At 47.3% G+C, this 14,537-nt stretch overlaps 1 protein-coding gene across 1 annotated transcript; it reads left to right on the top strand.

The window, feature by feature from the left end:
- The first annotated feature begins 284 nt into the window (after window positions 1–284).
- HIBCH (3-hydroxyisobutyryl-CoA hydrolase) lies at window positions 285–12,182 on the top strand. The gene is made up of 14 exons (XM_078603983.1): window positions 285–371; window positions 1,171–1,207; window positions 2,390–2,536; window positions 3,542–3,626; window positions 4,017–4,097; window positions 4,684–4,736; window positions 5,544–5,622; window positions 6,244–6,389; window positions 6,846–6,932; window positions 7,728–7,786; window positions 9,723–9,804; window positions 10,945–11,064; window positions 11,490–11,523; window positions 11,668–12,182. Exons 1-14 carry the CDS (start codon window positions 343–345, stop codon window positions 11,781–11,783), a joined length of 1,155 nt encoding a protein of 384 aa, XP_078460109.1. The 5' UTR covers window positions 285–342; the 3' UTR covers window positions 11,784–12,182.
- Window positions 12,183–14,537: the final 2,355 nt, after the last annotated feature.

The following is a 14,537-nucleotide window of genomic DNA, read 5'->3' as shown; positions in this document are numbered from 1 at the left end:
CAGCCCCTCCTCACCCTCCCCTCCCCACCCCACCCCACCCAGCCCCTCCCCACCCAGCCCCTCCCCACCCTCCCCTCCCCACCCAGCCCCACCCCTCCCACCCCCCACCCAGCCCCACACTCCCCACCCTCCCCAACCAGCCCCACCCTCCCCACCCAGCCCTTCCCCACCCAGCCCCTCCCTGCACGACGGATGGACGGACACAATAATCCCCCGTGGGCTGGTGTAACCAGGAGGTTCCTACCAGTATTATAATAAATAATTGCGGGTGCAGTAGAGTAGTTTTGTTGATAGCGACCTCTAGCGGTGTGAGCCACTTGGGACCAGAAGCCACCAAAAGCCATGCCCGGGCATCGCCTCCCCGTGTGCAGGTGACGTTGAGTTTAATCATCAACAGTCTCTAAATTAACAACTTCGCTTTGAATTCTAAATCTCTTTAACTACACGGAGGGGGGGGGGGTCGTGTGATGAGCTGCGATTGAGCTATTCCGGCGGTAATTTGCGTTTTAATCGATTGCGTGTCGGCTGCCCTTGGTGGTTGGGTTGTTGTTGTTTGTTGTTGTTGACATTGTTTTGTTTGTTTTGCTTGGTGAGGTGGTCGTCTCTGTCTCTCTGTGTTTGTGTGGTTCTGCTCGGAGCGAAGGGTGGAATGGCGAACTGTGAATCATACTCTACGTGTACAGTGCGTGCAATGTCAAGAAGTGATGCCCCCTATTGTATGCACTGTATATGTGTGTGTGGGCCTCCTCGAGGTGGACTCGGCATTAAATATTAGTTCGTGGTGCGGTAGTGTAGTAAACATCGCCGCCAGGGAGACAAAGGCGGTCGGGCGTGCGTGGTTGCTGTCCTTGCCACCCCTCGTGTGCGCCGTGCCGGCTTCTCGCTAACACCACTTGCCCCTACAGTCTGTTAAGGCTACACGAAGGGGGGGGGGATCTTTGTCTTTGTATACCTAGTGCTGTGTAAACAATAGAACTGGGGGAGACAAAGGCGGCCGTGCGTGGTGCTGTCACACGACCACCACCACGTGCGCTGTGCCGGCCTTCATAGGTGCTGCTCGCTAACAGCACTTAAAGACCCAGCAGTCTGTGCAAGCTGCACATGGGATCACGTCTTGTGTGCAGTATGCGCTAAATCCTGTCGTGGATGTGTTTGTTGTTGTTGTTGCAGATCCTTCTTCAGAGCCCATGTAACGCTCAACCACATCGTGAGTTCTATGTAAAGCGTATTTATTGATTAACCGTACACATGATGCATGCATGACGCTTGACAGTGTGGAGGCCGTCATCCAGCAGTGGATTGTCAAAAGAGATGGAAATTATTATTTTATACGAATCGCTGTCATGGTATAATGACCAACATTGAGGTCGCCAGTTGCACATTTTTGTTCAATTAATGAAGGACCTTCCCAGCTCTAATCGCCAGCTTGTAGGTCAGCAATATCAGCTATATTATGAATAGACCGGTTCCCACCATAGTAACATCAGCTCAATTGACTCAGGGCAGCCGGTGGAGATGAGCGCAGCCCCAGTGAGTGCCAAGTAGATTTTTAAAATGTTGCAATCCACATGTGGAATAAATATTTGTGCAAATGATCCTGTCTGTACAGTCTCACAGATTAGACATGCACGCAGCAGAGCCGAGTACTTGAATAACAGTCTCGCAGTACTCGACTACCAGCCACTCGGTATAGCCGTGGGCATCACAGTTCAGTTGCTGTCACAGTACAGGGACTCCTCTACGAGTTAGATTACCAGAGGTCCGTTCGTAAGTCGATTTATTCGTAAGTCCAACTTTACGCCTGTTGATTCCAAACACGTTGTACAGCATGCGAACTAATCACGGGGAATGGTTTCAAAAGTTGTATAATCTCCTGTCGATGAGATGCCACCGGTTCTTCATATTCTGCAGATGTAGATGCCACCACAGCCATTTATTGCACGGCGGTTTAACTTACGCCGCTCGATCCCAACAGATAACTGGATATATGGACAGGTTTGTTCGTATCTCTGAAAGTTTGTGAGTCGAATGTTCGTAAGTAGAGGAGTCCCTGTACAGTCAGTCTTTCACTACAGTCACACTCACAGTACGGCCAATCAGTTCTGCCAGTCTCACATTACACCGAGTCATTCAAAACAGGCAATCGCTCGGTACAGCCATTCAGTACAGCCGGTACTGAATGCAGCCAAAGCGTCCGAATTCAGTTCCAGCACGTGGCACGACACATCGGAAATCATAGCGAAGAGCATGCAGTTCCATCGCAAAACAAAAAACACACATCGGAGAGCCGTAACACAACGACCGCGACAAAAACCTACGTTGCAACGTACGGACTCGCTACTTGGGCCGGGGACGCTTTATCACGTGTGTCTCGTGTCTCCCATGCCAGGCGATGAGGCCAGCAAGCAGCGCAGCCTCCGAGCCGGAGGTGGTGCTGGCACGGACGGGCTGCGCCGGGGTGGCGCTGCTCAACCGGCCCCGCGTCCTCAACGCCCTCAACATCTCCATGATCCGCCACATCCTCCCACAGCTCAAGGTGGCGATGCTGACCTCGTCTGCGCCACTGCCGCCACGATTTTCCGCTGCCACCCCAACCGCCTCTTGTTGCCACCAGGATCATTGCCAGAAACTGTCACGCGCTGCACGCAAGAATCCACGTGTAGCCTCGTGCACCCACACACGCTGGCTATGTGTTTCATCCCGAATTTGGTTGCATCCTCACAAACACAAATCTGGGCCCAGTACGACATTTCCGATGAAAAATAATCGATATTCGAATCATAAATACGTACCGTACATGCCAATTGACCACCTGTGAATCACTGCGACTGGCTGCTTTGCCCACCTCCTACCGCTGCAAGGTTATGCTGCTACTCCACTAGGTTGCATGTACATTTATTTTACCTATCACACAGGTACATTCATGCCCAACACGCATCAATCACTGTCATTGCTATATCCATCTGGTTCTGCTGCAATAATGAATGCTACTACTATATGCTGCACATGCATGCACTGTACCTGTTGCACGTGTGTGAGGTGCGTACATGCCCCCATGTGCACATCTATGGACCACTCCCACCACTAGTGCAACCTGCTGCTAGAATTAATACTGGCACAATGTGCTGGGCCTTTGCTAATGCACGTGCATTTAATGTGTCTGCATTTAATGCATAAGTCGTCTTATGTGTTTGCATGCGTGTATGTGTGTGGGGAGCAGTAGCACAGTGGTTAGTGTACTGCACAATCCGGTTCCCGCTCACAGCAAACACTGGCGATGAATAACTGAACTGGTGCTGGGCCCCCCCTAGGTCGACTCAGACTAAATTAGTACCTTGTGCAGTGTGTAAACATCATCGGGGAGACAAAGACGGCCGAGCGTGTAGTTGGCCGCACCACCCCATCTTGTACCAGGGCAGCCTTCATAGGTGCTCTCTTACGGCACTTGCCCCAACAGCCTGCTAAAGGATATATGGAGGATCTTTGTGTTTGTGTGTATTTGTGTTTGTGCGTGCGTGTGCCTCCGTTCGTCACGTCTCAGAAATGGGAGGAAGACCCTGCCACCAGCTTGGTGATCATAAAGGGCGCCGGCGAGAAAGCGTTCTGTGCTGGAGGTGACATCAGAGGTCAGAGCCGATATGTGGTGTGTGTGGCGTGAGGTATGAGCACATAGGCCTAATCGATCGTTGTTCTGCAGCTGTGGGTAGTAGCAGTGTTGTTGTCGCTGCATTGCACGCGAGTTTGCTGGCTTCCTGCCTGTGGCAAACGTCAGTTGCTCATGGAGCTCACGTAGCAAGAACCTGTCCCTGGACTTCTCCAAGTGGAATCGGATGGAATGCGAGTATCTGATGTGGTAGTGTATGAATGGCAGCACTGAAGAGATCAAGGCAGCCAAGTGTGGTGCTGGCCTCCCCTTTCTACAATGTGCCGTGCGGGTCTCAATAGGTGCTCGCAAACAACAGCCTCCTCCCACGGCCTGTAAGGCTAAACTAGGGACCTGTGTCTTATTGTTGCAGCTGTGATGGAGTCAGGAAAGCGCGGTGACAGCCTGGCGAAGGACTTCTTCCGAGAGGAATACATCCTGAACCACGCTATCGGTATGCGTCCACACCTCAATAACGCAAAATGTAATCTTTTTCCCTCGAAATGTTCTCAATTGTGATATTGTCATCCTACCGTGAGACGAAGGCATCCATTCGGATCTCTCGCAGAGCATTGCAATCCTTCGCGTTAGAGAATGGCTCGCGGATATCACAAAACTACTACTGAGATCCTTGCAAATGGTCTGTTATGCACACTAGGTGGTGAGAACGTTTTCACCCACACTACTAGAGAGAGACACTTTGTTGCATAACAAACTGATCATTTTTATTCTCAGAGCTGAAATTTAGCCTGCACAGCCATAATATAATTACTCTGTGTTTTTGTGCAATCATTGGTGACTGGGCTAAGACCGTCAACTTGCTACACTTGAAAACGCAGTTTCATCACGAGCAGCTGCGTGGGTCTCGGTAGTGCCAGCTCAGAACTTGTGACTCACTCAGTTGCAGAAGTTTTGTCCACGATTGATGTACAAATACACATTTCCGTGGTTTTGTGAATTATATTGCCATTGAGTTAAGGTTGTGTCGGTCACGTGGGTGATATGAGCGTGGCTCTTGCGTCTCTCCCGCCCATTCGTAGGGACGTTCAAGAAGCCGTACGTGGCGCTCATAGACGGCATCACCATGGGAGGCGTAAGTTTGTCTGCGAGCAAATTTTTCGGCAACATCCCGGAACAACTAGAATGCAGTTTGGATTAATATAGCGTCAAGATACAAACGTATCTCAAGACGCATCTTCAGAGCAAGTTGGCTGCAGCAGCAGCAGAGCAGATGCCCAATTGGGCACTCCAAAGAGGGTGCCAGTAGATTAGGGGGTGGTGCCAGCAGTTCGTATATGATGACTGTGGTCTAGGGAAGGCAGCAATATAGTTAGAGATGATATGAGTAGTTCATAGATGCCAGTGCAGGGAACTGTGAAGAGTTCAAAGATCGTGCCAATAAATCAGAGATTATGTCATAATCTAGAGAACGTACCCAATACCATGAGGCATGAGCCTGGAGGCAAGGCTATTGAGTGGTGACTCATGCACAAATTACGGTTATTTCATTGCACTATCAAAGGCAGATGTGCGATCTGTCATTGGCCACCCTTGCCAATATCGGCTCTCTTTTTTTTTTTACGATCAGTGGAAACAAGAAGATGCTCGGTGTATTTGGCACTTTGCTTCGTTCATCATTTCGTAATTTTTTTTTTTAACTTTACTTTATGTAAATCCCCACCTCTCACTCACTCTCTCGCTCTCTCACTCGCTCTCTCGCTCGCTCTCTCGCTCGCTCTCTCGCTCGCTCTCTCTCTCGCTCTCTCTCTCTCGCTGTCTCTCGTTCTACACGCTCTCACAGCAGTAGACGCAGCAGTTGTTTTAGTTTAAAGCTTGCCTCTGTCTCTGCTCCCTGGATTTGGATCTTAACTCCGGGTCGGTGTATTTTTCTCCGGTGCAGGGCGTCGGGCTGTCGGTGCACGGGCACTTCCGCGTCGCCACCGAGCGCACGGTCTTTGCCATGCCGGAAACCGCCATCGGTAAGCCCAGAAAAAAAACTCTCCGCGGGAAAGTGTTACAAATATACGCTTGTATGCGCGCGTCTTTGTTCGTTTCACTCGGTTAACACATAACACCTGGGTCTGTACTGTGATCAGATGCCAGTGAGACACATTTTTTCGTGTTTAGTATGTTGTCCTTTCCCCGCACCTCCGATTAGCATCGTTTGCTACATACTGTGTGAAAGAAGTTCAACATACATACATCGTTCACTTGGGGTGTGTCCTTTGTCAGACCGCGGCTAACAAACAATGGGCACAATTACCATTCAATCAGGACTGAAAAACACAGCCTCGCAATAATAAAAAAACGAGTTCTTTTGTCGCGTTATTAGATTCGGCAACTTATCCAAAACCATCCCACAAGGTACCATTGAGGCACCTAGAAAAACGTGGCCGTCCAAGGAAAATTTGGTGAATTCAGAACGTCGCAGAATGGGCCGATTTCAACCACAACCAGCTGATCCGTGAGGTTGAGAACTGAGCAAGGTGGAGGGAGATGATGACCTGAGCTGACAACACAGTGTACCATGGACCTCATCATCAGAGCAATCGTGGAAGATAGACGATTGCCCTATGTCCTCTACCCTCTGCCGATGACAGGTCTCTTTCCGGATGTCGGGGGTGGCTACTTCCTCCCACGTCTTCCGGGGAGGTTGGGTCTCTTCCTGGCACTCACGGGATTCCGGCTCAAGGGCCGCGATGTGCAGCACGCCGGCATCGCCACGCACTTCACCGAGGCCGCGAGGGTGAGGCCGCTAGGGTGGGGCCGCTAGGGTGGGGCCGCTAGGGTGGGGCCGTCGCACCGCGCTGTACCGCACAGCACCACCCCCAACCAATACCAATACCCGCGATTCGCCACCAAGTGACGGTGACGTCACCACGGCGCCTGTGCCAGGTGATGTGCACTTTGAGGCCATGTAAAGTGTCGAAGGTTCGCTGGCAGAAGGTCATGGGACAGACCCAGGTGCCATGGGTTGACTGGTAGATGCAGCAGCTCTGCCCCCTACTGTGCCACACCGCAACATACACCACCGAACCACACTGCGCTGAATTCACTGCACTGCGTTATTTTTTTATGTTATGACCAAGTCACCGCACGGCACTGCACTGCGTAAATAACGTGATTATTATTATCGCTATTGCATGAGCTAAGAGCATGAATGGTAGCTGTAAGCGAGTGCCGTTTGCTGGTTTCCTTGCAGCTGCCGTCCCTGGAGCAGGAGCTGGTGTCACTGTCCAGTCCCTCCCTGCAGGACGTCGCTCGGCTGCTGGACTGCTACCACCAGGAGGTACCAGCAGCAGCAGTGCGCCAGCACTTTCAGCAGAAGTGGCATCAGTACCAACAGCACCAGCAGTAGGGTCTTGACATCCATTCATATCAGCAGCAGTGGCAACAGCACTAGCACCAGGAGTAGCAGTGATTCATCATCAGCAATGACACATCAGCAGCAGCAGATACCATCAGCAGATACCATCAGCAGATACCATCAGCAGATACCATCAGCAGATACCATCAGCAAATACCATCAGCAGCGGCAGTCAGAACAATTTTGACACCCATCATCAGCAATAGTGACACCAGCGCTAGCATCAGCAGTAGTATTTAATCATCACCAGGAACAGCAGTAGTGACACCATCAGCAACCGCAGAAAAGTATCTGGAAATAAACCAGCAGCAGGCTCACAACCTTCTTGGTTCTTTCGGTAAAGTCACGTAGAAGGGAAATAATAAAATAATAAAAATAAAACATAATAAAATAATTCTCACGACGTTTTGGCCACAACGCAAGCAGCCGACAGACCTGTTCTTCACCTGAGGACGGCTGCTTGCGTTGTGGCCGAAACGTGAGAATTATTTTATTATGTTTTATTTTTATTATTTTATTATTTCCCTTCTACGTGAGTTTACCGAAAGAACCAAGAAGATGAATCCCTGCAGTCACGAAAGCTTTAAATCGAAATTTAGGCTCGCAACCGTTGATCAAACCGCCAGATGTCGAGGGTGCGCCATTACAAGCCTGCTCTTAACCTGTTGTACGTCTGGGACTCGATGGCGCGACTGAGACATGTGCTTGGGTCCACAGTGCAGGCTGGATGAGGCCAAGAAGTTCGTATTGGCCGAGCACAGAGAGAAGATAGACAGGTGAGTGATGCGGTGCTAAAAAGTAATTTGTATACAAAATGAAAATTGTTCAATACAACTTACTTTACGGGAAATGTATTTACTTTCACGGGGAATTATGTTCGTGAAGTTTTTTCCATATCTCTCATAATGTGGTTGTTTCAGCTCTTATATTTGCTTTATTGCACTACTGCATTGCTTTTGCCATTTTGGCGACCGAGGTCACTAGCAAATGAGTCTCACCCTCGTCTCCTGAATTTTCACCTGGTTATCCAAAGTTACTTGAACTTGGTGGTGGAATGATGATCCTGCGAGTGTGTCCTTGCGAGTGGCTATGGTCTGCTGACCACCTCTTTATAGCGAATGCCCAACAGCTCGTCAGCTTTGCGTGCACACGTACAGGCCGTTTGCCAATCCACTGCTACAGGAGGGCCTCCGTAACACCGTGTGGTTTGTGTGGGTTAATTGACCATACTTCATTACTTTGGTCAGTGCGGTTTGGTGAACGCAGTGTGTTTGTTCGTGTTGTGTTTGGTGTGTGCGCGCGTGCATGCGTTTATAAACCTTAAACTAAACTTTTAATTTTTAGAGGTAAAGCCCACTGAGCTATATAGCTGTTTTTCAGATATAATCTGGCCACAAATTATAGCTCAACGAAGTAGCATATATGGCAATTTATAGCAGCCAAATACTCGAAATGCATATTCTTAGGTTTTTTCGGTAAAGTCACGTAGGTAAAACATCAAAATTAATGAAAATAAAATATAATAAAACAAAAATCACGACGTTTCGGAGGCAACACAAGTCTCCGTCATCAGGTGGGACCGTCACAGCCGAATTAGCTGCATCAAGTGAGGCAATGATTCAAGATGTAATCCCTTATAAGCAAGTTGAAGGGGGGAGGAGAGGGGGGGCTCATCAGAATGTGGTAGCCAATGAATGGAAACGTATCGGGAGGGAGGGGGGCGGGGCTCAAAGACAGCACGGAGTGCTGAACACATGACGGCACGGAGTGCTCAACACATGATACACATGATAGACAAAAGAACGAAAATGCCCATGTTTATACCAATGCTGGCTGAACAGTGAAGAGAGTACTGTTAAAAATAACTAGGGATGTTAACACTCGGTAAAGTAAAGTAAAATAGTGCCTGTCAGATAAGATGGTCCAAAAAAGTGTAATTAAGTCTTAATTACACTTTTTTGGACCATCTTATCTGACAGGCACTATTTTAATTAAGTCTTAATTACACTTTTTTGGACCATCTTATCTGACAGGCACTATTTTACTTTACTTTACCGAGTGTTAACATCCCCAGTTATTTTTAACAGTACTCTCTTCACTGTTCAGCCAGCATTGGTATAAACATGGGCATTTTCGTTCTTTTGTCTATCATGTGTATCATGTGTTGAGCACTCCGTGCCGTCATGTGTTGAGCACTCCGTGCTGTCTTTGAGCCCCGCCCCCCTCCCTCCCGATACATTTCCATTCATTGGCTACCACATTCTGATGAGCCCCCCCCTCTCCTCCCCCCTTCAACTTGCTTATAAGGGATTACATCTTGAATCATTGCCTCACTTGATGCAGCTAATTCGGCTGTGACGGTCCCACCTGATGACGGAGACTTGTGTTGCCTCCGAAACGTCGTGATTTTTGTTTTATTTTATTTTATTTTCATTAATTTTGATGTTTTACCTACGTGACTTTACCGAAAAAACCTAAGAATATGAATCCTTGCAGTCACGAAAGCTTCAAATCTAGAAATACTCGAAATGCACTTTTCTAAATGTGGACGCGGAGAAAAATCCACGCGACCATGGAGAGAGACATGCAAACTCGAAATATACCGGCGTCAGGGTTGGGATCGAACCCACGACTCCCTGTGTACCAGGCGAAGGAGTTAACATCTCAGTCTTGTACCTCACCGTGTCCTCCTGACCCCTGACTCTGGACCAGGCTGTTTTTGGCAGACAGCATGGAGGGGATCGTGGCAAACCTGGAACGCGACGGCGGCGAGTGGGCCACCCAGCAGCTCCAGGTTCGTCTGGCACTCCTCCACCCACGCGCCACGCCGCGCGCGTTGATGTGCGTTGATGTGCGTTGATGTGCATGTGAGACTTTCTTTTGACCAGCCTGTGTGTCCGTAACTGCCGTGGGCTTGTGCGTAAATATTGCATTCTGTGCAATAACGGTATTCAGGAAAGCCTCCCTGAATTTCGATTTAAAGCTTTTGTGACTGCAGGGATTCATTCTTCACCTGAGGACGGCTGCTTGCGTTGTGGCCGAAGCGTCGTGAGAATTATTTTATAATGTTTTATTTTTATTATTTTATTATTTCCCTTCTACGTGACTTTACCAAAAGAATCAAGAAGATGCCTCCCTGAATTTTGAGACTTTTTAAGGAGGCTCCTGCAATGCGATGTTTGTCCAATTCTGTATGTTGTGTGTTTTGTGTACGGTAAACGGTAAAGATGTAGCCCTGCAATATCTTGCTCAAGTCACTTCTGGTGGAAGAGCCTCTGCTCACTGGACGGTATTTTGGCCTCCTCTTCCACACTGGACAAACGTCTCGGAAGAGGTTGGAGTACCCTCACTTAAACCTACCACACGTGACCTGTTGTGGTGTACCCCTTTATACCGCTGGCAATAATGAAGAATTGCAAGTATCTTCTTGGTTCTTTCGGTAAAGTCACGTAGAATGGAAATAATAAAATAAAACATAATAAAATAATTCTCACGACGTTTCGGCCACAAGCAGCGTTGTGGCCGAACCAAGAAGATGAAACCTTGCAGTCACGAAAGCTTTAAATCGAAATTGCAAGTATATTTATAAACGCGCAACTCTTATAACCTAGGTAATCACGATTGTGCAATATTCATACACTGTGAGCTCTATTAATCAGTTACGTCTGATATTTTCCACCGAACTGGTGAACTGGCTGCATAGTCTCAAATATTGGGCAGTGGCAGCGAGTTCCAGGCCAATGGGCCGTTAAGCGCAAAGCTGCGAGGTCCAAATCTCGCCGATCAGATCACCACGAGCCGACACTGTGGATCATCGCGAGCCTGGTGATTGGAGAGGCAATGCCGCGACCCTGTGTCGTGCGCACAACGTGCCCCGTCTCGACTGCTCTCCGGCACCGCCCGACCGCCCGCTCTCTCTCACGCTCGAGTGCAGACGCTGAAGCGGATGTCTCCGACCTCGATGAAGCTCGCGTTGAGGCAGCTGAGCGAGGGAGGGCGCCTCAGCCTGGCGGAGGTGCTCACGATGGAGTACCGCATCACGCAGGGCTGCATGGTGAGGCTCGCGCACGCGTGCACACGCGTGCGCACGCGTGTGCACACACTTGCACATACACGCAGACAAACATCCCCCGTATATCCTTTTCAATAATCACTCGCCGTAGTTAATACATCAGTTGCCAGGTTGATATTGCAGTGCGCTAACCACTGGGTCACAGCTCCACCCTTCAGCACTTGTCCCAACAGTCTATGAAGGCTATCTTTGTTTTGTGTATGTGTACGCCATTTACATCCCCTATAGTTGAAGCAGCTTCATTAACCAATTCAGTACCGTCTCATCTCGTCTAAACATAGCACTGTAATGGCCACCTTTCTATCCAGTGCCTTGGAAACCTTAAGGAATAGGGGCTTCTGCAGTCATATTGATGCAAGCTGGAGTGGTGGTATTAAACGATTGGACCGTGTTGCTTGTTTTCACAGAGAGGGCACGACTTTTACGAAGGCGTGCGTGCAGGTGAGTGCCTCGGGACGGTATTCACATTGCGTTTGCTATAAAAACTTGGTCACACGTTGCGTTCGTGGACGCGAGCATCGTGTACGTTTCGCGAAATCCGTCGAGTGCCGGCGGTGGCGACGTCCGCTTTTTTTTTTCTCTCAGTGCTCATCGACAAAGACCAGAAGCCGGTGTGGCAGCCCAGCCGCTTGGAGGACGTCTCCGGTCAGGACCTCGACTCGTACTTCAAGTCGCTTGGGCCCAGCGACCTGCAGCTCTGAACGCAGCATCAACAATGGGTCTCAGCGAATTTATTTTGCGCCGGAATAATTGGCTTTAATCCCCAAATGTTTGTTCGATCTTGGAATCATTACACTGGTCAACACACTTTTTCTGGCATAAGGTATTCCAACGGTTATAAGGTAATTTTGGGGTGCTGATTCCAAATCTGGTATCAGTTTTTGTTTATCACATCAGGTTTTTGAGATATCAAATATTGCATTTTCAATAAAAACTGCGGAAGAAAAATATTAAATAAATGTGGATATCTACATAAAATGATATTATAAACACACTATCCTAAAAATACAGCACCATATTTTAACACTAAAGCAGTCACTGACTCGCAACAACTTGCAATCATAAGTGACAGAGTTAATTTCGGGTATAATCAATGAAAATGGGGTATGCCAATAGCATAAAAATGATGTGATAGAGCAAATTTGAGATCAGATTTGGAATCAGCACCCTGAAATTAGTCTAAAACAGCTGCAAAAGTCCAGGCCAGAATTTTTTTTTTTGTTGACCAGTGTTATTTGGTAATATAAGCGGGTGATAATATTCGGAGGGGAGCCAATATTCCTGCATATTATCTCCCCTTGTGAATATTTGTACCCCCTTATTTAATTACAAAAATGTGCAAAGTCTCTAATGCATCGTATTTTGCAGTTGTGCTGTGCAGCTACTCCGATGTGTGTTTGGATTGTGCCGCGTGTTGATCGGTACGTTGTCCCGACGTTTCACTTCACATGCTGGGAGCGACTTCAGCAACTAAAGTGAGCTGCTCAATTCAGTGTTGGACATCGTGCCGAACAACACGCCTCAAAACCCCGAAACACATTTATATATTTACGCGATCTAATCCAAAAAACTCTATTATGGATGACATTGGTCGCGAAAGCCTAAGTGTTCAAATCACATTGGAGAACTCAGCACAACCGTGAAAACCAAGCGATGTTGGTACCCTTTCTCTGAAAATGTGTACCTCATTGTTTTGCAACACGGTAATCTTTCCCTGCATTCGTTTCCAACGAAAGCCTTAATTTTCAGACTAATTTCCAAACTTATTTGTGAAGCAATTGCTTGCAGTGTAGTTATTTTTTTTGTACCATCTGGTGCTAACTTTTGCATCGACGATTGCATTGTCTAACCCTAACCCCCAACTCTAATCTCTAACCCGGGGGGTACAAGGAGCAGGGAACAAGTGGTCACTGGTGGGAACAAATCGTCGTTCCAATTGGGAAAACAAATATTCGCCAAAAATTGCTTCCTGGGGTACAAAGGTTCGGGAAAACAATGTTTACATTCTAGATTTGAAGCTTTCGTCACTGCAAGGATTCATACTCTTTGGTTTTTTCGGTAAAGTCGCGTAGGTAAAAGATAAAATAAATGAAAACAACTAAATTAAATCACGACGTTTCGGAAGTAACACAAGCATCGTCATCAGGTATGACCGCCCCAGCAAAAATATACGCTGCAGTGGTTTTGCTGGGGCGGTCATACCTGATGACGGATGCTTGTGTTGCTTCTGAAACGTCGTGATTTAATTTAGTTGTTTTCATTTATTTAGTTTTATTTGATCTTTTACCTACTTGACTTTACCGAAAAAAACAAAAAGTAATGTGTACATTGGACAGGGGATTTACAGTCTGGCTGAAGTGTTTGGAACATGGATTGCTCTTTGCAAGCGCAGTGCGGTTCACTAAGGCTGTTGTGAACGTGAAACGGGGTCGTGGCCGTTGTGACAGTGCACTTAACACTTTGGTTGCTGTGATTTGGCGATACTGTGATGTATAAAATCGGGTCCACGGTAATTGTGTAGTCCACTTTGCAAAATACCACATCTTCATTATTGTCGATTCTATATTTCTTAAATGTTTTCTGACTATTTCTGAAATTGAAACCTCGGTAATCAAGGTTGCAAGCATCGCTGTGATGCATTCAATTATTTATCTGCGAAATGTTTTCTGGAGTAATTGACAGCATGGCAAATATGATGTCATACATTTTGTAGTTCACTAAAAATGTTCTTGTGTGACTGACGTCATGTGCGTTATAAGTATTATAATGTGTAAGATTAGCAATGATGTTTCAGTGAACTGCAAGTTGAACTACGTTTAAGCAATGTTGATATCGCGTGTGGATTTGAAATTCAAAGCTATGGGAAACCAATCTCGCGATAATCGTCGTATCGTGTAATTGTATCGTCGTGAAATATGATGTTGTCGCAAGTGGGCCCCACCGTGAGGCCCAATGGTGAAAGTTTGGCCGATGGCTTTGCAGGAGGGGGGGGGGGCTCCTGGCTCAAGCGAGGAAATAAACGCCGATTGTGTGCCCTGAAATTCTGTCCGGCTGCATTTCTTCGTGAAAACTGGTACATGTTGGAGGGTGTTTTTTTTTACAATGCTTTTTCTTCAGCAATATCAGCCAGGCTCAAATCTACTGCCATCTCACACAGTCCAGTGATGCAACAGTGGTTAGTATGGTATTATTTGCCCCCTTAGATTTTCTTCCCTTAATAGTATATTTAGCAGGTGTACAATATAGATCTGCAGTTTATATTGTCAAATATAGTGACCATTTTTAGGCGAATTTACTAATAAAAGACTGGTTAGGATTCCATTTTTTTCTGTCCAAATGTTTCTGAAATTTCTCCTGATATTCTTCCATTAATACTACATTTATCAGGTGTACAATATACATCTGCTGTTTTTTTAAACAAAATTTTTACATCAATTTTGCTCAAAAACGACAGT

The sequence above is a fragment of the Lampetra planeri genome, chromosome 21 (assembly GCF_965212315.1).
Source record: "Lampetra planeri chromosome 21, kcLamPlan1.2.h2, whole genome shotgun sequence".
Lineage (NCBI taxonomy): Eukaryota > Metazoa > Chordata > Hyperoartia > Petromyzontiformes > Petromyzontidae > Lampetra > Lampetra planeri.
The sequence above is the reverse complement of the archived record's forward strand: the minus strand, read 5'-3'. Positions and strand labels throughout refer to the sequence as shown.

Bases quoted from the DNA above. Each gene is read 5' to 3' on its own strand.
- HIBCH (XM_078603983.1), top strand. From the start codon at position 343: ATGCCCGGGCATCGCCTCCCCGTGTGCAG. The intron at 4,098-4,683 runs GTATGCGTCCAC...GCCCATTCGTAG, and splicing joins CATCCTGAACCACGCTATCG to GGACGTTCAAGAAGCCGTAC. The intron at 11,524-11,667 runs GTGAGTGCCTCG...TTTTTCTCTCAG, and splicing joins TTACGAAGGCGTGCGTGCAG to TGCTCATCGACAAAGACCAG.